The sequence below is a fragment of the Callorhinus ursinus genome, unplaced genomic scaffold (assembly GCF_003265705.2).
Source record: "Callorhinus ursinus isolate GAN/ISIS: 27379988/994484 unplaced genomic scaffold, GSC_fseal_2.0 scaffold1, whole genome shotgun sequence".
In the NCBI taxonomy this organism is placed as follows: domain Eukaryota; kingdom Metazoa; phylum Chordata; class Mammalia; order Carnivora; family Otariidae; genus Callorhinus; species Callorhinus ursinus.
This window is the reverse complement of record NW_027397063.1, coordinates 22,457,128-22,481,820: the sequence shown is the minus strand read 5'-3', so window position 1 is coordinate 22,481,820 and position 24,693 is coordinate 22,457,128. Positions and strand designations below refer to the sequence as shown.

At 34.6% G+C, this 24,693-nt stretch overlaps 1 protein-coding gene across 18 annotated transcripts in view; it reads right to left on the bottom strand.

Annotated features, from left to right (window-relative positions):
• Window positions 1-24,693, bottom strand: part of ROBO2 (roundabout guidance receptor 2) — a 1,626,757-nt gene that overhangs the window by 121,981 nt on the left and 1,480,083 nt on the right. For 12 of the 18 annotated variants that reach the window (XM_073891915.1, XM_073891920.1, XM_073891943.1 and 9 more), the window contains 2 exons: window positions 8,018-8,145; window positions 3,451-3,462 (listed from right to left, as the gene is read on the bottom strand). In XM_073891915.1, the coding sequence (XP_073748016.1) occupies window positions 3,451-3,462; window positions 8,018-8,145 (140 nt within the window). The remainder of the gene's footprint in view (window positions 1-3,450; window positions 3,463-8,017; window positions 8,146-24,693) is intronic. The other 6 variants (XM_073891924.1, XM_073891955.1, XM_073891970.1 and 3 more) reach the window with 1 other exon arrangement.

Here is a 24,693-nt window from a genome sequence, read left to right as displayed (position 1 = left end):
GTTTCACCTGATGCCCACAGCTTTTAGCTTCCATATTGGAGGCAGTCAGCATCTAGCATATGGTATACATGATAGGAAACGGAGCAGGGCTCAGTTCACTAGCAAGGCAGCTGGTAGATTTGTCAGTTCTCTTCCAAATTACTCATCATGTTTTGAGTTGCTGCTAGGAAAAAATGTGCTGCCCGTCTCCAAAATAGATGTTCTTTTTTATTTTTAAGCTTGGGAAAGGCTTCCAAGAGAAAATAAGACAGATGGGTATAGGAAGCAAGATATTTATTCCTATTTAGACGATTTTCTTCTGTCAGTTCCCTTATCAGAACTTATCAGAAGAGTTTTCCAAATAAATGAACATTTCAGCATTCTTAGTTAACTCTGTCCTAGGATGTATTTTTGCTTCCCATACAAAGAATGCCTTCGGAATAGTAAAAAGTCAAAGCCACAAGAAGGGCTGGCAGACTTTTAATAATCAAAGTGACATTCATCTCAATTTCATGGTAATTTTGTGGTAGCCAAATTATGGAAGTTGAATCGAAGGACTCTTGTTGAAATGTTGACTTTGCCAATGAGCAAGTGAAATCCGGAGAATACTTTTCTCCATTGGCAAGTACGTGATTGTCTGCTTTCACTGATATTTCCGCCACTGAGGATCCTCTAAGTCAAGAGTTTTTCCTACAGTCTCAAAAGTAGAGCAGAAGGTGTTTATTCCAACTGCAAATTGCATAGAGTCGCCAATTCTTTAATTCAAACACAGGTCATAAGAATTATCCATTGAGACAAAACTCCCAGTTTGGGAGTTTATAAGGATTTCTAAATGGGCTTTCCACATGGACTACCAACTTGTTTGTTTGTTTTAATCCTGTATGGAATGTAGCTATTAATTTCTGAATCTATAAATATTCTGGAATTTGCATAGATTTCTAATTTTCTTTCAAAATCTTTACACAGGAACTATCCCTTGAATTTTCTCTAAATTTTAGATATTTGGTACCTATTTCTTCACCTAATTTATATTGGACTTCAAAGCTGGACTTTCTCCCCTTTCTGTGATTTCTACTTTGTGGAATACCCTTTATGCTATTGCTAAGAGCTTCAAAGTTGAAAATCTTGCACTTCAAGCCACTAACAAATATTAATATTAATGTACTTTGCTAAAGGCTTCAAAGTTGAAAAACTTGTGTTTTAGTCAACTAACAAATATTACTATTAATGTAGCTTTCTATTATTTGACTACTTAATTTATGATTTACTTGATTTGTACTTTCTGACCTTACAAAAAAAGTTGGCATATCTATAGCTTCTGAATTATAATTCATGTAAAAAGCTTATGCAAAGGAAAGGCAAGCTAATTTCCTCATTATCCACCTCATCTTTGGTGATCCAATAAAAGCATATCTAACATTCAGTTTCCAAAATTAATAGCAGTTGTCAAGTTTAAAGTATAGTTCTTCATATTTCTGAACATTGTCATAAGTCATTGGAGATAGATTTGTGAAATGACAGACTTTCCCAGAATAAAATACAATGTGTCAAGAAGCTATTCTTTAGTTCCAGCCCAATGGGAATTTAAGAAATCATTTTAAACAAGAATAAAAACAGAAATAACTTTGAAACGCTTTTTAGGTGACAAGTACATCTCAAAGCTCCCTGTACAAAATATTTTCTAATCAATGTATATCTTTTTTTTTATTATTTCTGTGCTTTAAATGTATTGGAAATTATTAACATATTGTTTTCTGTTCTGGGAACTTGTGAGATAATGTAAGTCCAGTGGTCATGGTTTATTGGCATAAGGTTTCTATATAGAAAGATCTAAAATTTAAATGTCATTTTTCCTGTTAACTTGCAAAGTTATCTTATTGCTTCCCATTCACTTCTTAATTTTAGATATCATACCACAGAATAGGTAAAGTTATCATTAATAAGAATTCATACAAATACTAAAAAATAAGGCTTAAAAAATAAGGCTTAAAAATTCCTCCATTTCCTAACATCCCCAATTGTAAAAAGATGATCAGTTTAATAATTGTGTTTAAAGAAAAAAAAAAAAGCCAGCATTTTACATTCAAATTAATTGTAAGCTATAACTGTGTTTCAAAAATATAAAAATATGAAATAATATATGTCTCAGAAGTTAGGAATATGCTAACCATTGTTGGCATACAAAGTGTTTTCACATATATAATCAATCTTGAGCTTATTTCATTCCTACAACAGCTTTGATAAGTCAATACTACTCTCTCCATTTTACAGACAAAGTGACCTAGGATCAAGAATATTAAACAATTAACAAAGGAAGTACTGCTCAGAAATAGCAGACCAGAAACTGATTGGGAAACCAAAGCTCTATATTTTCTATATTTGCTATCTATGCAAGAATATACTACATGACAATAAGGTTTGTGAATATGTCAACTAATGGAGAAAAATGTTATGAGTTTGGACCCAATATATATTAAATGTCAATGTCAAGCCAGTGTATTAAGAAAGATTTTGAAGTTTTCTTCAAAATGGATTTCTTCAAAATTTTTTCAAAATGGACCATTTATAAAGCTGTGTCAAATCAAATAACTTATTAAAATATCTTTAGATATATTAAAGAAGCACTATATTAAATTCATTCATTCATCCATCCGTCCATTTATGCATCCATCTGTTCATTTACTTATAACACAATTACCGAGATTTATTTTACTTAAACACTTTTGTTGGTTGGTTAAGCTAAACTTTAAAAGAGATGCAGAAAAGTTATTAAATCGATGGATTTGAAAAGATCTTACTTTCCAAATGTTTACAAATAATTACCACTTAAATTACGGCAAATGCAAACACTTAACTTCAATTTTGTACAGCCAAATGAAGGATGAAGTATATTAAAACCACCAACTTTTCATGCCAAAGAACACAACTCATCCTTCTCTTTTCCTCTTGGTGTAAGCATCTACTTAGAGTAACTTGAAGCATTCTACCGAATTTTGTTTAAATAGGAAAACAGATAATAAGTATACAGCAGTTAAAAATGCCATTACAAAGCAAGGACTTGAAGCAGTTTAAAATCAAAGAAGTGCATCAAGTCATCAAACTTCTTAATTTAGTTCCTAACCATTTATCTTAATGAATATCAACCATAACTAGTAAATGATTATTTTATATATAGGAAAAAAGGAATTATTATATTTTTCTCTTTAAGAAAAATTAGCAGTTTATATAGTATTAAACATTCATAAATTATTTTCCATGAAAATCATTACCTATTGTTAATACCATAGGTCACTACAAAATGGTTTATCAAAGTGATGAATAGATCGGGAGCAACTTTTATGGAAGATAGTCCCACAAGTAATATTTTAACATGGGTGAATAAATATATTTCATTCTATCAAATCCTACTATGCATGAGTTATGAAGCATTGTACAAAGCCATGCTAAATGGATAGAAGGATGGCTACTTACCAACAGGGCGAGCTGTAGACATTACAATGGTGTGGTGAGAACATAAAGAAATTAAAAAAAAAAAGAAAAGAAAATTATCAGAATGCATGATGTGTAATGTTACACTTAAGTATGGACAGTAGAGTGATCTCTAGTCTTATAATTCAAGTATGAACAGGATGTCTGAGTTTGACTAAAACTGAAAGTTATAAATATAATTCTAAGAAAATAATTATTTTCATTGCAGAATTAGCTCTATGTGAATTGAGAGATATTTTATGTAAAGTCATATTGTCATCACTTACTATAGTTATTTTTTCAAAGATTTTTTTAAACAGCCTGTATTACCCCAAAGTTAAGAACCTGATGAATATAACTATTCAAGTCATAGACTAGCAAATGTCATGTCAATAAAAGAAGTCCTCACTGTCTGATTTAAATAGCAGTTGGATTTTAAGCATGGTCAGTCAGAACCATCACAAGGACTGCTTAAAAGCCCCTGATGCTGCTTTTCAGCCAGTAGGAAGTTAAGATCACATCACTTTTCATCCGTGGACAGGGTGGATGAAAATATAACAAATACGTTGGAACATCCTGAGAGATTTCAACGGGGTAGCTCCCTAACTACTGTTAAGCTTTTTTCTTTTTCTTTTTCTTCCTCCCTTCCTTCCTTCTTTCCTTTCCCTTTCCTTCCTTCCTTTTTTTTTTTTTTTTTTTGGCTGAGAGCAGGAAACAATGACTGACAAGTTGATTCTTGTTCACACTGAGAATGGCTTTCGAACTGCTGCTTCAACAAATTATTATTATATTTTTATTATACCATAACTTAATCACTAAAATCAGGCTGGCCCTGCTATTAATGCACAGCAATTGTGAGAGACACACATGGGCTTAATAATACTTTCTTTAAAGAGAATAATGTCAAATCAATTTAGATAGTAAACCACTTTATATAAAGGCAATGGACAAATATAAAACATATGGTGCCATTATTCACATGAAGAGGAAATATATTTAGTAGCATATGAACTATTATGAACTCTTACAATCAAAATATAAACTTACACAACAAACAAGTGTCTCACCCACATCCCCGTGGATAAAGCTCTAGTGCATATACAACATGACTCTAGAATTTAGGGTAGTTTTGTCTTATGATGTCTCATTGGACATGATGAGATAAATATAGCCATTGAAACCATATTTATAGGCATTCATTCACTCAATCAATACATCATGATACTAGTTTTGTGCATTCTCTGAAACAATATGGAGTTGCCTCTGTAGGAGATGCGTGGTCTTAACAATATTATTTACAGTTAAAAGGGGGAGATTAAGAGAATTCAAAGAAGAATAAAGCAATTATAGCAGCAGCATGAAAATTCTAGTTTAGTGACCTTCTAGTGTGTCCTACATAGCAAGAGGAAAAAAATCAGAAAGTTGCCCAATGCACAATTTGTTTCCTTTCTTGGGGTGAGGTGCACACAAAAATAGCAACCGAGAACAAGACAACAGACTAACATCGTAAAGTTGTGCCTCATTCGAAAGATATATCTCTTAATTTTGTCAATGTCCAGTAGGAAAAGAACTTTGTCTTTTCGTTTTGAATTTGCATTTTTCAGGTGCAACCTCAGGCTGAATCCCCAACATAATATTTCATGTAGAAACCAAAAGACATTTTGAATCTATTGATATTAAAGAGAGAAAAAGAAGAAACCATGGCGAAAAATCAGGCTTAAAAAAATAAAACATATTTCTATCTCACTTAGTCTAGAGTAATTTTATTTAAAAAAAGGTTTTATTGCCCTAAAAGCAAGATAGTCTTTCCAATGAAGTCTTGATTTATGCAAAGCCAATTTGAAGACCTGAAAATAGGAAAAAATGTGTTTGCAAATATGCAGTTTGTGTTAATTCATTTTGGACCCATTTAAAAACACTCTATTAGATCATGAGTTATTTGACTAGAATATGAATGCTAGGAGGTTGGTTGTTGTCTAGTATTGTTTCTTTCTAATTTTATGTTTGTCAAGTCCTCAAAGGGAGCTACTTGCTATTAAGTTTAATTTTATAGTCTATTTTCACCTTATTTTAAAGTGGCAAACAGCAAATCTCTGTTTCAGATTTTGACTATAAAAGTCCTTTTTCTTTTCCCCAATTGAATATCATGATAAAATTTTAGCCGAAACATCCCAATTCAACTTCTTGTTTTTGTTACATAGCAACATTTCATCCGGAAAAAACCTAGCAGGTGGATGTTTTCAAAATCAGCAAATTAAACTAAACTGTGTCCCTGCATTAAATGGAATGAAAATGGACACGGCCTCTTGGGTCAGTTGACCCTGTTCTAATAAAACAATCCAGGGAAGGGCTAAACATTTCATGTATGTGCTTAGAAAAATGAGCACAGAAAACAGTCGCAGATAATATGCTTTTTCTCCTGTTCACCTCTTAGCATGGGAAGTTCCAACTGCTTTTCCTAATGATAAAAAATATTTTTAAATAATATTTTACTCCATATTCTATTGTATCATGGAGATTTTCTTTTTCTTTAACCCTGTTTTTGAGGTTTCAGTCTTAGATGAGTAATAAATACATACCACACAGATTAAACTCTCTAATCCATCTACAGGACACAGATTAGGGGAGAGACCATTTAAGGTTTGCTGATTTAAAAAAAATCCTATTAAAAACAAAAAAACTCTATTAGTTTTTTAAGTTAGCTAGAAACATCCATGCGAGAGGAGCATGCTTTGTTAAATGAAATGTTAAACCTGCAACTTTCAACAAATTATGAAAACAATTAGCTGGGAAATCTCTCAAAGCAAACAGACCACTTCACGTCTCATTCATCCAAGCATTCAAGTATAAAAAGAACCCTGCTGCTTCTGTAAACAAACAACTCCTCACATTTTCTCACTTTGTTTAGTCAGCAAATATTTTTTAAATGGAACATTTCTTGGTGGGTTGTTTATTTTTTTTTCCCCACTCACTTCAGAAACAACAAATAAACAAGCTTTGGGGAAAATTTGGTCAGGTGAATTGTTTTCCCAAAGGGTTGCCTAGCAAACAATATATATATAAATATATAATCACATACAGAGAATGTAGATTAAATGTAGTAATGGGGCTTACAAAGGCTATTGGATTTTGATAATATACAGTCTATATATTTGATTGGTATATGATCACAGCTTTTCATGATCTGTTAACTCATGAGGAATGAAAACGTTTTTAAGCAACCAGCATGCCGATTTTGTCTAAATTTGTTTTGTATCTAAGTTCACGCTAGAATGTCCGGATGGGGGAAAAAAATGGATTTGGTGGAATAAAAGTGGAGCGATTGAGAAGTGTGGAAATCATCAATATTTTCCAAGTTGTCTCCTAAGTGTTACCCAGAGAAAGACAGGTTTTTGTTTTTTGGATTTTTTTGTTTGTTTGTTTTACGATTTGGTGCTGAAGTCATAGATCAGAAAAAATGATGGCCCCGATGGAGGACCAACATGAGAATCCCTGACACATTTCTCACCAATGCAAATTCCTCCAAACCTTTTCACCAATCTTGTGAAAACTTCTGGGAGTAAAGCTGCACAAGGGTCGGAGGTGTGATTACACAGGGTGAGATATAACTGAGACTGGGCTGAAAGCATGCAGCTGACATCACAAAGGATGACATGAGGAGGCATCAATTAAGGTGGTGGGAGAAAGGTGGAAAGACTGAGCAGAGGATGTGCTCGCCTATCTCTGTCTGAAGTCCTGTGAGTGGAAATGATGCCATGGGTGATGTCTATTTGGCAAGAATAAGTGTAGATGTCCACACGGTACTACTTGGTACCTGGGGCTATATAATTTACTCATGTGGATCAACATGCAACACCAGGAAGACAGTTAATCATTCTAACTCACTGTAGGGTTAAGTAATGCTTTCTTTCACTTATTGGCAATTCTAGGGAGTCTATGAATGAAGATTATTCCATGAATGAAAAAGTGCATGACACTCAGAAAGTGAAAGTTATTACAGGAGCGACACTGACTATTTCAATTATTTAAGGCCAGTGAACTTCACAAATCACTCTCTAAATCAGATTTTCTCATTGCGGGAACTCATTTGTATCCATTTTTTACTTTGGGAGCAGTGTTGGTTTTATTTATTTATTTATTTTTATTGTCTTTTGCATGCTGAAATAAAAAAGAATTTCAAACTAGTACCCTCCTAGTATAAACTGGCAAACTATTAAACAGCAAACAGAGTACCTTTAAAATTGTGACATTTAAAAAGCAGTAAATGCTTCATAACAGTGGGTACATAAAAGATTAGTATAAATCTTTTCTATTCTTAAGATTTACTTTTAAACCATCTTAGCTATTATTTATTAAATAAAAAAATAATTCCTTCAAATAATCATCCCATCTGAACCCAAATTTGAAAGTAATTTTATTTCAATTCATGACAGAATGGACATAAAATCTAGGCATTTTAATAATAATAATAAAAGAGTGTAAGCTATTATTTTGACTGTGAGTTCACTTACCAATTTAACCAAATATTAGTCTGTTGATTCAATTGTATTTCACATCTTAAGTTTCTTACCTCGGACTGTGAGAGAAGCAGAGGCTTCTACTTTTCCAACCCGATTCTCGGCAATACACATGTAGGTGCCTTCATCTGTACTCACGGCCTTTTTAATTCTCAATGTGTAATCATCCTTAATGTCATACCTGCGTAGAAATGAACTGGTTTTATTAAATAACATATTAGCTATATTAAGGTAACACTACATTTTCATCTTCATTTTTCTCTTTTGATATATTTTAACTAAAACAAACACACGTGCACACATACATAATATTCAGCCACAAAGTGCAATTGTTAGACTAAAGGTGTTACTAATCAGATCGTTAATTTCATATGGGATCTCTATCAGCTTGATTACCAGTTGGGTAACTGGTATATTTCATGTATGTATAACAACTCTTACTGCATCAAAACTATCAAAGGCATTATCAGCATTCTGACATTTTTTGGTGGTAGTTCTTAGTAAGTTAGGAATAGTGTATATTTCAGTTTCTAGGTGAGTTATATTCTACTATTTTGTAAGTTATACTGCACTTCAATATATGATTTACTTTTGGGGCATCTTGACTCTAGAACTGAAATATATTGAAGGCAAAATTTTTTTTCTCTTATTTGTTGGAAACTTGACACAAATACATTGTTGAAAGAATTAAGAAGGGGCCGATTTTTAAAAATTAGTAATATTAACTCTTAAAACACCAACATGCCTGGGAGTGACTTCTGGAAATGCACATCCTCAGCTCTTTCACACACATTCATTTCTCACTTCTACTTTTTTAACAAGTAGACTAATACACTAGTTCAGAAAAAGATTCTAAAATTTTAACATGAATCTGTTGAAATACTTGCATGTAAGAATATGCTTTTATTAGATTCTAAGATATTACAATTACACAAGCAAAATAGTGAAGCTACTATCTTTTCTTATCTGATCTTTCCTCTTGATTTTTACTGACGGTCTTTGTTATTTCACACACATAATTTTGCAATAGCTTTTGACTGATCACATTGCCTCTCTTCTTCATATATATCACACAGAGAAAGCTGTATTTTTAAAATATTGCTTTAATTGGTTCTATCTACTCATAACTAGCTGTGATTTCCTATTGCTTTCAGGACAAAAACAGACTTTTTAGGCTTGCAGTGAAAACTACTATAATCAGATTTCTTCTACTTCTGGCTTTAGCTAAAAGAATAATAGCTTCAGTTTACTGCAATGTAAGACATAGACCTAATAATTGTTCCATCTGATAGAACTTTGCCTAACAAAAAGCAATGTCTATGAACCTATCATGTCAACGAAACTCAGTTACCCATGCTCCTCTCTCTTCCAATTATGGTGGTTACTTTTCTGTCAGCACATTTTCAGTTAAACTTCTGCTGATTTAAAATGTCATAAGTTGTTAGGAAAGCTTTCTCAAACTCTTGTTTGAAGCCATCCATTATGACACTAGACAACTGTAATTACTCTCTCCTTGAAACTTATTGCTATACAATCATTGCACACTTGCTTACATTTTGTACCACTGTCTATTTTGATGAAGGCAGAGATCCTGCCTGCTTCACTCACAGCTATATCCTCAGCCCCTAACACAGAGCTTTCAACATCCAGTAGCATAACCAGGTGGTTAAGAGCAGACTCTGGAGCCAAATGGCCAGAGTTTTAATCTTGGGCTCTACCTCCTCCAATGCTTGTAAAAACGGACAACATCCTTAAAGTCTCTGGGTCCCAATTTCTTCGTTAGCAAAATGGCGGTGATAATAACACCTATTTTATGGAGTGAAAGTGAACTTTGAAGGAGATGCTACATATAAAGTGCATAAAACTGGCACACAGAAAGCACAATGCATATTAGATATTTTTATTATAACTCGTAGGAGCTCAAGAAATCTTGGTTGAATATATGATGAATATATTGTTTCTTACTGATATAAGGGTCAACCAAATCTAAATGACTGCAAGCTTGCAAATTTGCCACATTTATTTATTAAGGTTTTCTTATGAGCTATATTTACAACTCAGGGCAAGGACTGGGCTGAAATGCATAAAAAAGTAACAGTGCATGCAAACGTGCTCTGCTTAACTCAGCCATTTAAAAATGAGAAAAATAAGGATTTTGATGATGGGTTAAGAAAAGTTGCTGATGATATATTTACCGTCTGATAAAGATCACCTTTCCTACAGTTAGTCTATTTCTGTTGTACATGCTTAGCTCTGAGACACAAGGATTGAATAAAAATAATGTATTTTGCAGACATTTCTAATTCATCTCAATATCCGAATTCTGGTTAGAGTTTTGTCATGGTTCTTGTTTAACTTGGTAAAGTCGCTTCAGAGCTCTAAATTTTTTTAGAGCTAAATTTTTTTCTGAATTTTTTTCAAAAGCTAAAAGAGGGGAAGATAAACTTGAATGTCTACAAAGTCCTCTCTGGATCAAACACACATGAAAACATTATTCTAAGTTCTAAAAAAAGATATACAGGATTGCTGATTTGTCATTGAGGAAAAAAAATCAAAAACTGTATGTTGCTTCACATTTTAAGCAAACAAAAAAGACTCACATGCATTAGCTCATAGCATCCTCAAAATAATTCTCTTGAATCAGAAATTGTCATTTTACAGATGAGAAAACTGACCCTTAGTTAAGTGAAATGATTTGCTCAAAGTCGTTTTACTACTGAAGAGAAAAATCAGAATTCAAAGCTTGAACTCTGACTTTCACCCTGGAATTTTTTCTACTCTGTGTGTACCCCTTTCCTACAGTAAAATATTTTGTTGAAATTTTTTTAAAGATTTATTTATTTATTTGAGAGAGAGAGAGAAAGCATGCATACACATACACAAAAGCGGGCGGGGGGGGGGGGCAGAAAGAGAGTTCAGCTCCTGCTGAGCAGGGAGCTCAATGCAGGGCTGGATCCCAGGATCCTGAGATCATGACGTGAGCAGAAGGCAGACGCCGAACTGAGTGAGCCACACAGGTGCCCCTGTTGAATTTTTAAGTGCTAACTTAAGACATATATGCCACATTACCTATACCACTTGGATAGAAATATAATTTCACATTCAGCAAACATTGAGTTATACCTTCTAGCAAATTGTACCTCAGGTTAGATAAATTCATTATATAGGGAAAAACATGGGGGATATATAGAATGAGAGAGCTATTTATACCTTGCTTTAGTAGGTAAAAATAAAAATGTTTACTTAAAAATTACAGGTTACATAAAATTTGAACCCAAAATATGTCTGAAATCAGACTTGCTGAGATTTCTCATTTTTTAAGGAGTATTTAGGAAAGCCAAGAATAGGAATGGGAACACTGCAACAGTGTTTTAATTTTTTGGTTGATTTAAATTGGTTTTTGTTTGTTTAAGGGTTCCCTGATAAGGGATACAAGTAACTGTATTCTACCCTATGTTTGTAATTTTGTTTTCATAAGAAAAATGAAAAATGAAATACAGCTGGGAGGAATAAATTGAATTAATCTTGGCTACTAATAAAAGAGACTACTTTTCAAAGATAACATGCCATTATAAGAAAATAGTAAGTACACTTTTTTTTTTCTAACTATAGACAGGATTTCAGAAATAGGTTGTAAACCTCTGGATAAGAACAATGGTCTGGTGCTATGCCGATTCCTGTAGAATATTTATAGAATTCCAACTCGGTACAGAGAGTACATACACCAGGTAATGGACCCATTTACAGGAATACAGGTCAGCTTTGGAGTAAGAAGAGGTTTGGGGGTGATAATTTTTAATGATCTTCTCCTATATAAAATGACTGACATCTGAGAAAATTATAATGAAAATTTAATATTTTAATTATTTCATTCAAAAATCCTAACATTTAAGGAGACTTACATGTCTCCTACATGCCAGGCACTGCATTAAAACTGGGGACATATGCCTTCATAAGGCTCCGAGCCCAGTGAAACAATTCTTAACTGGAAGCCATGAGATATGACTCCACACAAAGGTCTATCAGAACTACCTCTAAAACTTTCTCTAGCTAACACATACCTTTCCCCAGTCCCAAGGATTGTTAGGCACATATTTCTGAGGGCCATGCTGTCTTATCCCAATTAGAAATAATGGTTACAATACACTAGTCCTGTTGGGTCCCATCACACATGAAGGTTGAAATTTTTAAACAAACAAACAAGAAGAATAACAACAAAAAAACAGATTTCAAGACTCTCAGATATCACAGGGTGCTCAGAATCTTTAAATTCTCATTTTTCACGGGATCTTTGTGATTGTGTGTATTGTGAATATTAGCATTATGGATTTATACAAAAGTATTTTGAATATATATAAAATGACTAAATCTTTCCATCAAGAGCAACTTTAAAAACCTCCCCTTCTGCAACCATCCATCACCATTTGAATCCTATGTGCCACAATCTAGCAACCAGTCTTCCAACTTTAATTCCTCTGATGAATGACCTCTTACATTTTTGAAAATCTCTGATCTCTGACTCTTAGGTCTTCTATAGATAATAAAACAAAACCACTTCTTCCAGAAGTTTCTACTAATGCTATTACTTCCTGTGCCAACCAGTAAAGTGCACTCTTTCTCTTTCATGACAGCATTTTGAATTTTGCATTTTTTTTATGAATTATCTCATTTTTAGGTCAACTATTTCTAAAAACAGACTGTAAAATGTGATAGCAGTTATATAATCTAAGGGTTTTTAGAAGAATGAAGAGCATTAGTACAAATTCACTGGTTAATATACCTAAATATGATTATGTCATTCTACTATCTGAAACCATCCAATGATTTCTCATTCAGTCACTTAGAATAAAACCTATTTCTATGATCTTCAAGGTTTTAGGTAATCTACTCCTTGCCTACCTGTCCAACTTCATATTCACCCTCTTCTAACCAGATGATCCTTCTTTTCTTTGTTTAACATAATTACCTAGTTACCACGGTGTCTTTGTACTACTGTTGCAACTTTACAGAATGCCCTTTTCCTGCATCTTCCATTGATAATCTTTCTTGACTTCCAAGATTACTCAAATATTCCCTCAAAGATGTCTTTCCTGCCCAAAAAATGTGAAGTAGCTTTATCCCCACCAGTGACTTTTAAAAATTATTATTATTTTTATTATTATGTTCAGTTAGCCAACATATAGTACATCACTAGTTTTTGATGTAGTGTTCAGTAATTCATTAGTTGTGTACAACACCCAGTGCTCATCATTCTTTTTATTTTCATATCTCCTTTGTTACTTTTATTTTTTTTTCTTTAAAGCAGTATCTCTTCCAAGTGTTTAGTTTCCTTGTTTATTGTCTTTCCAAGAGCATGTGTGCTCCATGAGAACAAGAACTAAATCTTTCTTGTTGCAAACTATGTACCCCAAGTCCTATCAAACAGTTCCTGAGATCTTGGATGTGTTCAATGAATGCTAGTGAATGAATGATGAACCACCCAACAAATTCTTCTGTAGTTCTTTCATAGCAGGATTACTAGTAAAACAACTGTATGTAGAATGAAAAGATTAACTAATTTGAAATATACCATTCTACTCTATCAAGAAATAGAGTAGTACTCTTAGGTATATACATCAGCAGTTAGCTCTGAAACATTGGCTAAATTAATATCAACATAATATTATGAATGTAAGAACTCAAAATATTTAATAAACAAATGCTACTAGAAAGACAGACAAAGAAAAGAAGTTAACAAATCTTGACCAACAATCTAGACATTTGGTTTATAAGTTATCATTAATAAATTTCCCTCTGTAAATTAATAACATGAAAAACAATCTCTCTTCCTACAACAGAATAAATGATATGATTCTAGAAGAATATCTAAAATAAACATGAAGACTGAGAAAACAGGGTTAAAGCGTTGTGTTTTGCTGAAAGCTTTCAGATATATTATCTCATTATTTTGGCAACTAGGGTGGTTTCTAATCACACATCTTGTGAAAATAAAATAATGATGATAAAAAAGACACTGCATGGTGTTCTCACATATACTCTTTAATTTATCCTCATAAAAATTCTGGTAGGTAAGGAGGTAAAATGTTATTTTCTCCATTTTAAAAATAGAAAAAAACTTAGACATACAAAGTTCAACCTGCTTGAAGGCAAACTATACACCTCATTAATAAATATACTTTTATAAAATATAGAAATTGGTTATTCTAAGAAGCTAACAGATTATAAATTCTGAGACACAGTAAAGAATTGAAAAATTATTGAGTTTAGTTTAATGCCCTAAGTTTAAGCTTAGAAAAATAGCACTTTGTTATCTAGAACCCTGAAATTCATTGGTAGCAAAGGTTTAGACCATATTGGAATCTAGAATCTAGATTCTTCATGAACTAGAATACAGAGATTATAACTTTCTACCAAGAAAGAGCATAAATTTTCAATTTATTAAAAAAATACCATGATGAATAAATACACAGAAGAAACATTAAAGTGAGTATGGGATTTACTACCGAAATGGCAGCTGAGCCCACAAATTTTTCCTTAATGGGTTTAGTAAATAAATGGTCAATAGTACAATTAAGCTTTTACCAGCTGAGAATTCAGGCCTCATGGTCTGAAATTTACACCAGGTAAATTTATACTATCTAGTATATAATTGCAATTTGATTATTTGTGGGCTGACATATGCATAAAACCATGGGGTGTGTATGTCTGTGTTTGTGTGTGTCTGTGTTTGGCTCACTGATGTTTTTAAATTATTGGAATAATTGACATCATTTAAAATTTTGACATTTTCACATACAAATTTGGATTTTCAAATCAAGGTCTATCTGACTCCAAAGTACGTACTCTTTCTTCTCCATCACACTACCAACCTAGTGGATCTAATACAATGGTACATTGTACAGCTGGAGACACTACTCTTCCTTCTAACACCACTCAACCACTGTGGCAGTTTCTAGCTCAAACACTGACAGTACCCTGACAAGCCCAGGAGACTCAAGCACATTATGTACTTCTATAAATTTTCACAATAAGAAGCATCTTGTGTCAGAGAAATGATAAACTTATAATGTGATCAAATTAGCTCTTACTTGCAAAAACTTAAGAAATGCAAGAATTGATTTTAAAGAAACTATGTCTAAAAACACTTCAAGGGGCCCCTGGGTGGCTCAGTCGATTGGGTGTCCAACTCTTGGTTTTGGCTCAGGTGATAATCTCATGGGTCCTGAGATCCAGCCCCAGGTTGGGCTTCACACTCAGCAGGGAGTCTGCCTGAAGATTCTCTCCCTCTGCCCCTTCTCCCACTCGTGCATGTGCATTCTCTCCCTCTCTCTCTCTGGCTCTCTCTCAAATACACAAATCTTTAAAAACACTTCAAAACCCAGAAAGAAGTAAATATGTGGCTCATTACTAATTTCACATTTAGGCAATATGAGGCAAAAAATGACAAACATCCTCTCTAAAGGGCACACGCTGAGGCAAATACAATCAGGGGAAAAATTGTCATGATTATCTACTACTAGTCTCTGTTTTCTCTAATGGGTCATGATTTTCCTGAGACAATAATTTGCTTCCTAAAACTACGTATTTCACAAGCAATTGGATGTCAAATATTTCCAAAGGTCCAATAAATGTGGCCTTATTTCTTTTATTTCTTTCTGGATAAGTTGGTATATGCGTCATAGGAATCTCACTGATGCTTTTCACTATTACATTGGATAATTGGAGAAATGTTCATTTTTCCTAGAAAGCAAATGTTGCCTGCTTTCAAAAGAAGGAGTTTCAGGATAAAAATGACTCATTAATCTTATGGAGTCATTCATGGATAATTTTTCTAATGGAATTTTATTCTATTTTTTGCGTTCTTTTATTTTATTATGTTATGTTAACCAACATAATTCTGACAAAATTATGAATAATAGCTCCTTAACATTTAGAGAGATCTTTATAGTTTACAACAGAGTTTAATACATGGTTTCACAATTAATGACTTAGAAAAAAATGCCTATTTCCAAATACTATTTTATAGAAGATGCTGAGATTGTTGTCTTGAGCTATAAAGAGACTAAATCAGTGTCCTCTGCAGCAAGTATATTCATTCATCTAACCTAGAGTGACATGCCCTTTCCATTTGACATGTGTGTTATTGCTCTGTGTGTGTGTGTGTGTGTGTGTGTGTGCACATTGGGAAGATGTGCGTTGCTGTGCCAGTGATTTTATATTCACAGTTCCAGAAATTCCAGAAAATAACTATCAGTATTTTACTCGCTATTACTCTAAAATCAACTGTAATCCTAGGAGGCTCATAAATGTGTTTACTAATATATATATGTTTACAATTATTCTTTCGTTAAGCAATCTAATATACTTAGGTTTTGTCTTGATTTCCTCTTAGCCTTCTTAAAGTAGTTGAGAATACATCTTAAATATCTAAAGCATACTTTGACATAAAACAGCTACTTTGTAAATGTGGTACAATATATATGATCAACATGTAGGAGGTATTGTCTGACTTAGTGAAAAGCAGGAAACACAATGAAACAGATGAAAAAAACATTACTGGTGAGGAAATCCTGATAGAAATTGGGTGATTTTGATTGCAAAATCTGTCTCAGACTGGTATAAATGCAGTCATTGTTGCCAGGTTTGATTAATGACAGTTGTACAATCATGTGCTGACAGTCCCCACCATAAAGATACCTTTTTTTTTTTTTCCTTATACGGAACAGTGCTGAAAAATGCAACCCAATCAGATTTGGCCCCCGGACAACATGTGCTATCATCACTGTACCGTGAATTGAGATTGATTGGTAACCAGCTGTGACAAAGTGGGAAAAGAAGCTCTGGGTTTTGTATTCTATTTTTTCCCAAATAAAAAAAAAAAAAAAAGAAAAAAGAAAAAAAGGGAAAAGGAAACTGAATTGTGTCAAAACCATTACCATATGTTCAGCTAAATAATCCAGAAAACAAAATAAATTTATTTTAATACTTACAACAACAGTTTATGTGCAAGCTTCTGTTGGTGTGTGATCTCATATTTGATGATCAATCTTGAAAGTGTTTCCAAAGAGAAAATATTATTCATTTTTAAGGAGCAGAGTACTATCTTCTCAAATCACTTCTAAATTTAAAGAATCTATTTTATTTCTTTCTCTGGATGAAACTTTCATAGGTAGTGGGAAGGTTTCCTATACATCTAAATTTACTTTGAAAATATCAAACAGGATTTTTGAAAACTGGCAAAATTTGATAAAATAACCACATTTCACACATTTCTCATATTCTACAATCCCTGATTCACTGTAAGCTTCTAGGGAAGGACCTTTTCTTTATTTTCTGGCTTTTGTGAATATAATTCAGATAATTTAGGGACCTCTCCCTCCAAGCCTTCCACAGTGGCTTTAGAATTTGGGAGAAGAAAAGAATGAACAAAAACACAACGCAACTTCTATTATGAAGTGTGATTTTACCATGTTAAGTTTGAGCCTGTGTATCTCATCGCCTTGCTTGAATTACGTGAGGATTCTGCACTAATAAAACTTCCCGAGTGGCTGTTCTCGTTTCAAAAGCACCTTTGTTTTTCATGGAAGGAAATTTATTTTCTTAACACCTTTACTTTTTGAAATCACCTACTACTTCTTGCTGCAAGAAGTCTGGCTCCAATTCTACAACAAATGTTTTGAATTAGGGCTTAAATTTTTATTATGTATCTGCTTTATGAATCATTATGTTGGCCAGTAGTAAAAACTATGAATTGAACCAGGAAACATTTAATGTCTATGTAAGTAAATATGCTTTTCTTTTGGGGGGGTTAAAAAAAGTTAGTTTTTATATTTTCAAAATACTGGCACTCAATCTAAATAGCTGAAGATCACCCTACACCTTTTACCCTCTTGTAGAAAATAAAGAAATGTGTACAATCACGAGCATTCCACAGTTCCGTAATTCAATGAAAATTTAACTATGAAGATTTTATATGAAAATGTCACAAAGTCTGTTGCCTGCTTTCAACAGAAGGATTTTCAGGATAAAAATGACTCATTAATCTTATGGAGTCATTCATGGATAATTTTTTTAATGGAAATTTATTCCATTTTTTTGCATTTTTTTATTTTACTATGTTATGTTAATCACCATACATTACAGCATTGGTTTTTGATGTAGTGTTCCATGATTCATTGTTTGTGTATAACACCCAGTGCTCCATTCAATACGTGCCCTCTTTAATACCCATCACCAGGCTAACCCGATGTTTATAGCAGCAATGTCCACAACAGTCGTTCATGGATAATTAAATTCACACCCGTCAACTAACCGAAAGCACTGTATGGATTACAGTAGACATGGAGATACAGCCATTTAGAACTCAGTGGTGATGATTTTCAGTGGCTCAAAAAAGTGCATGCTAACAACTCCCAACTTTGAATCGAGACACTCCTATATAAAACATCAACTTTCTTGGAGAAATTTAAATCTTTTGCTTTTTTCACTCTTAAAAGCTGAAAGTAGAAAAGGTTGGTCAATTTTTCTAACACGATCTTTCTGCTCACAATTCTTCAAACAAAATTCTTCCACAGACAACACTTGAAACTATTATTAAAACTCATGTAAGCACCTCTTGGCAACCCAGATCCCAGGTGATATTTTCATACTCTGTAATACTCATATGACCTCACTGATAAGAAGAATTCTTAATCTCAGGAAACAAACTGAGGGCTGCTGGAGTGGTGGGGGTGTGGGAGGGATGGGGTGGCTGGGTGATAGACATTGGGGAGGGTATGTGCTATGGTGAGTGCTGTGAATTGTGTAAGACTGTTGAATCACAGACCTGTACCTCTGAAACAAATAATACATTATATGTTAAAAAAAAAAAAAAGAAGAAGATAGCAGGAGGGGAAGAATGAAGGGGGGGAAATCAGAAGGGGAGACGAACCATGAGAGACTATGGACTCTGAAAAACAAACTGAGGGTTCTAGAGGGGAGGGCGGTGGGGGGATGGGTTAGCCTGGTGATGGGTATTAAAGAGGGCACGTTCTGCGTGGAGCACTGGGTGTTATACGCAAACAATGAACCATGGAACACCACATCAAAAACTAATGATCTAATGTATGGTGATTAATACAACATAATAAAAAAAAGGTAATAAATAAATAAATAAATAAATAAATAAATAAATAAATAAAATATTTTAAAGTCAAGCTCTTTAACATTTGAAGTCTGGGACCCAAGAATGAGCACATTAGGCCATTATTTTGCTGGCAAAGGGATACTGAGTCAAGTTTTCTATACTTTAGAGCCAACCCGGGTCACATTCTTCTTTTTACCTACAATTATACTACTACTGATATACTAATTATAATACATAATACTATGTACTCCAGTTATAAAAGCTAAGGTTTACATTGGAAGATGAATTGTCTACCTATTATTTTAGGATTCAGGTCATAAGCATTTCTGGGCAGGGCACCTATGACCAGCATGAAGGACAGATATCTTCTTAAAAAATGAAAATTAATGTAATATTCATTGGAAAAGGTAAGAAAATAAAAATCCTGGAAGATCAGACTTACAGGGAAATACTAAGCTACAAGGTGGTCTCTGAAGAGAACTTGCTTCAGAGAAGCCAAAATGAAACTTAAAATATGATGGCATTTGACTCTGCCCTAAATAACAAAACAATATTTTAATTCTCTTGGCTTCCCCTAAATTCTCTCCTTATTACCTCCATCCCAGCCATGGATGGCTCCCTCCTTGTCAGCCTGCCCATAGATGGAAAACCCCTCTACCCCGTCTCCCTTTAGCACAGCTGAGAGAGCAGGGCATTTTCCAACTAAAAAGCTAAAAGGAAACACACAAAATGTTCAAAAATACCCACCAGGATAAAAAATACTATAGTTGATTCAAGGAAGTGCAGATTTCCGATCTGTGGATAACCAAGCCCAAAAGAACACTACCGGGGTTCCCAGACACCGCCGACCACCTTAAAGCCAGAGCCTCTCTCTGGAGCTTGAGCAATTAAACCAAACTGCAGTTGAGCCCTTCCAGAAAGACCAAAGCATCCTGCTCACCCTGAACTAGGAGAGTCTGCAAGTTTTAATCACTGTGGGCTGCTGCTATGTTTTAAGGGTCCCTCTCTCCCCATCTTTCGCTCCTATGACAGACAATGGGGCATCCAGGGATTAATTCCCTTGGTAAATTTGTGAGCAACTGTAAAGTTCACAGCCCGTTGTCCTTAGTCACCACCCCATTTCCATCTTGTCTTGTTATCTTCTTCTCTCATGTTTCATTGTTGTAACGAGTTTTCCCCCCTCTGACACCTCTCCTCATTTTTTTTTTTTTTTTTTTTTTGGTAACCACCTCCACGATAGTTTTCACTGTGCCTTCTGAAATACCAGGTCACTGATTTGTAAAAACCTCCTTATCCTCTCTTGCAGGTTTTTACCTTCACCTCATGTCTTAATAGAAATCTAGCTTTTTCCCGAGAGTTGGTGAAAGGCTGGAGGAGGAAGGGACGAAGTGTCCTCCCTGCCATTCCAATTATCCAGTGCCTAACATGAACTAGTTACTCAGTGAATATTCTTTCAAATGGGTGGCTTAGCCGCTCATATGAAAATAAACCAAACCAAACCAAAATCCTATCCCATTGAAAGGGAATCATGTCATCCAGTTTGCAAATGGAACCTTTAGAATTTCTTCCTCTTTAGAAAAGATGGTAATTAATAGGACTTACTTCACAGGACTGTTTTAAGAATTAAATGAGTTAAAACCTTTAGAGTTCTGAGACCTGAACTCGGTAGACAGTAAATGCTCAATAAATGTCACCTGAGATTTTCCGTGGCTGCCCCTCACCTCACTTATGCCTCTTCCTCCAGTGAGAATATCTCCCTCTTTCTTGGACATTGTCTCATAGTGGATCATGGACCTTGTTCTCAGCTGGAATGGCTCACTTTTGGAATCTGAAGGTCAAATGTCTGATGCTGCCCTAACCTCGGACGTTTCCTGCTGTATTAATTAGCTTTCAAACTGAACCTCTTCGTCCCTTTCTATCAACTCTTTCCATCATCACTTCCTCCTCTATCCTACCCAGATTCTGTGTTCCGTAAGTTGCTTGCCAACATCCTCACTTTTCTTGTGTTACTACCTTTGTGTTGCATTTCCCCAGCAAGCCCCAATTATTTATTAATACAATAGTCTACCCTTCTTTATATACCAAGAGTAGATTTATAAATGCTTCAATTGGGGCACCTGGGTGGCTCAGTCATTAAGTGTCTGCCTTTGGCTCAGGTCATGATCCCAGGGTCCTGGGATTAAGATCCACATCATCGGGCTCCCTGCTTGTGGGAAGCCTGCTTCTCCCTCTCCCACTCCCCCTGCTTGTGTTCCCTCTCTCGCTGTGTCTCTCTCTGTCAAATAAATAAATAAAAATCTTTAAAAAAATGCTTCAGTTTACCTTCAACTGGTTCTCTAGAGAAAAGTCCCAACTTTGGAACCTGCCCAATATGTTCCTTCCTGACCTGGTCTCTGCTCACCTCTCCAGTCCCATCTTGCCCCACTGGCTACCTTACAGTGGAGCTCCCAACGGTACTCAGAATTCTCAGTCTCTCTCTTGTTCCTGCATCTCTGCATATGCTGTGTCTTCACATCTGGACTTTTCTACATAGCTCCCCACTCCCCCATTCTGTCTCCCGAGAGCCTAACTACTTCTGTTTATCCTGACACAAAATTAATGCGTTTGATGTCTCTCCACACCTCCAGAGTTGAAGTTCCACAAAGGCATGGTCATGTCTTTGTTCACAATTGTATCCTCAGAGCATGGTACAGTGAATTGAATCTAGTAGGTAGTCAAGATCAATTTGTTCATGAAAGAATAAATTAAAGCTGTACATACACAGGGAGAGGATATCTTTCACCAGAATCAAACATCACTGATAACAAAATGCCAAATCTGTAGAATAGAGAGGCTTAGACAACACAGGGCACATTTTGAGAAGAATCACTTTAGGGGCGCCTGGGTGGCTCAGTGGGTTAAGCGTGTGCCTTCTGCTCAGGTCATGATCTCACGGTCCTAAGATCCAGCCCCGCATGAGGCTCTCTGCTCAGTGGGGAGTCTGCTTCTCCTTCTCACTCTTTCTCTGGGCCCTCCCTCTCCCCACCCCCTCTCTCTCAAATAAATGAATAAAATCTTTTAAAAAAACCAATCACTTTATTTTCAGTTCCCTGAACTTTGACTGAGTTTACTTAAATTGCACCTTCTACTCATAATTGTTATTTCAAAACATTTTCTATGTTCATTTTCTCTGAAACATTGGCTAATACCACAATTAACAATACAGTGCACAGGGCCCTGGAACAATCCATAGTTTAAAGGAGATTCTAAGTTACAGAGGATACCCTTGCTCACACCTATTCTTGTTCTATGATTTAATCTGTTGCCCATATAAAGAAACTCAAGTTCAATGTACAGCAGTAAGAAAAGAGTGAGGTCCCAAAACTTTAATATAAAAATTAACTTTTAGGTCAAAGTTACATGATAGAAGTATATTTTATCACTGATAATCTTTCATCAGATCAAACACTAACATTAAAGGATTTAACTTTACAATCCTAAAATCAGAACTATTTTTTTTTATTATTGACACGATATCCACTATTTGCCTGGCAAATAGATTTTCTTCTTAATTAGGCTGTTTTTTTGTTTTGTTTTGTTTTGTTTTTCTTTTTGTTTTTGGTATTATCGGCAGAGAGGGCACTGACCTATCACTGATAATTACATTATTGTTTTCAAGACTGCAGAGAACTTTTAATATCACCTCACACTTATACTGATTTTCACTAAATTTAAATCCCTTAAAAGTATAGAGATTAACTTTGTGTGTGTGTGTGTGTGTGTGTATGGGTGTGTATGCATGTGTACATCATGTACTACTGTCTACCACATTCATATAAGATTAAATTCAAACCATTCTAGAGATATTAGGGTTTTCATTTGGTTCATAATAGCAGAAAGGAATATCTAATTCTTTGCTATCCTTAATATGTAACCATCCTTGTGACTTATTCAAATAAAATAATATCTGCTGTTCCTTAAATGCATTACTTGAAATTTAAAACTTAGTAGTATTATTTTCATAAGTTTGTTTAATTAGAACATGAAAATTTATGGTAAAAATGCAAACAAATCACAATTAAGGAAAGCATGTTGGGACAAATAAAGTGGTGGAGGCAAGTTAAATTAACCTTCAATTTAGAACTCATTGGCTTAAATTCATTTAAGACAATTTGATTTTACAATAGGACTAGGAATTATAACATCAGGTTTGTAAAAGTGGATCTATCTCATAGTTGTGTGTTTGGTTAGAAATTAATCTCAACTTTAAATTCAGTTAGAAGAGGACTTCAGGGATTAAATACACAACAATTCACAAAATCCACAGCTCAGAGCAGACGTTTCTGACAGGCAGTTCCCTTTCTTGTACTCTCCTGAGTAGAGAATAAACTCTGTGCAATAGGGATTGCAAGTTCAGAGTGAAATGGATCTTTGAATGTGTCATCTACTTAGCAGCCTTGCGATCCTCACTGGATAAACTTCCAGAAGACTCACTGGTGTTTGAAGTGAGCACTAGCTGAGGGAGGGGCAGGGGTGCTCTGCATTATCAGAAGGAAGTTCAGTTTGGACTGTGCTATGGAAGATTCACAAGGCTCTCTGTCTTCTTCTGCCCACAGAAATCTCCCCATGAAATATGCTTCTGGAGTAATTTAGGAATTCAACACAGCTACACGGGGGGCACTTGTCATCATTAAGTGTGTCACAATGTGTAGGTTGCTAGATATCTTTGAAAACAGAAGGTTCAGACACTTCTCTAATTAAGCTACTCTTAACTAGTTTTATCAATTCAGCAACTATTTAATGAGCAAGAAATATAAAGAAACATTCCATGCCTCATATATTTTGGAAAATATGCAAAAATACACATTCATCTCAAGTCATTAGTGAACCAAAGGACCTTCTCATATTCGATGATGACATATTTCTGTCAAATCCAGCCATGGGATTATCCATCTATCTCACTGATATAACCTTTATAGCTAAGGCAATAAGGAAAGACTTTGAAATCTGTTTCTTTGAACTATATTATTTTTGCCCTAACATTATAAAACAAAAAATAAAAATCCTATAAAATAGCGTTCAGGTAAGAAATGCCTACTTCATCTTTTCTACGAGATCAGGGTTGCTCGACCTCAGTCCTACTCTCATTCTGGGCCAGGTTCTCCTTTATTGTGGGAGTGGTCCTGTGTCTAGACTGCTATGTACAGCATTCTTAGCCTCTCCCCACTAGATAACGGTAGCACCGAATCCCCCAAATGTGGCAATCAAAAATGTCTCCCAACATTGCCAAATGTTCCTCTGGGAACGGGAGAGGCAAAACTAGCTTCAGTTAAGAACCACTGCACTAAATGTATATCTGGTGAGCACCACATATCAGACATAGGGCTGGATATTTGAGAATGAAGATAAATATGGTAAGGGGAGTTGGGAGACAAAGAAATAAAAAATTACAATAATGAGATTAACACTGTTTTCTCTTAGTTACACAGAAATATAAAAACAACAAAACAAAATAAAACAAAAAACCACAAAATAGCTAATAGCCATTCAGTAAAACATGGAATGAAGGGTATTCCAGTCCAAAATGGGAAATGAGCACAAGCTTTCATGTCAGAGAGACCTGGG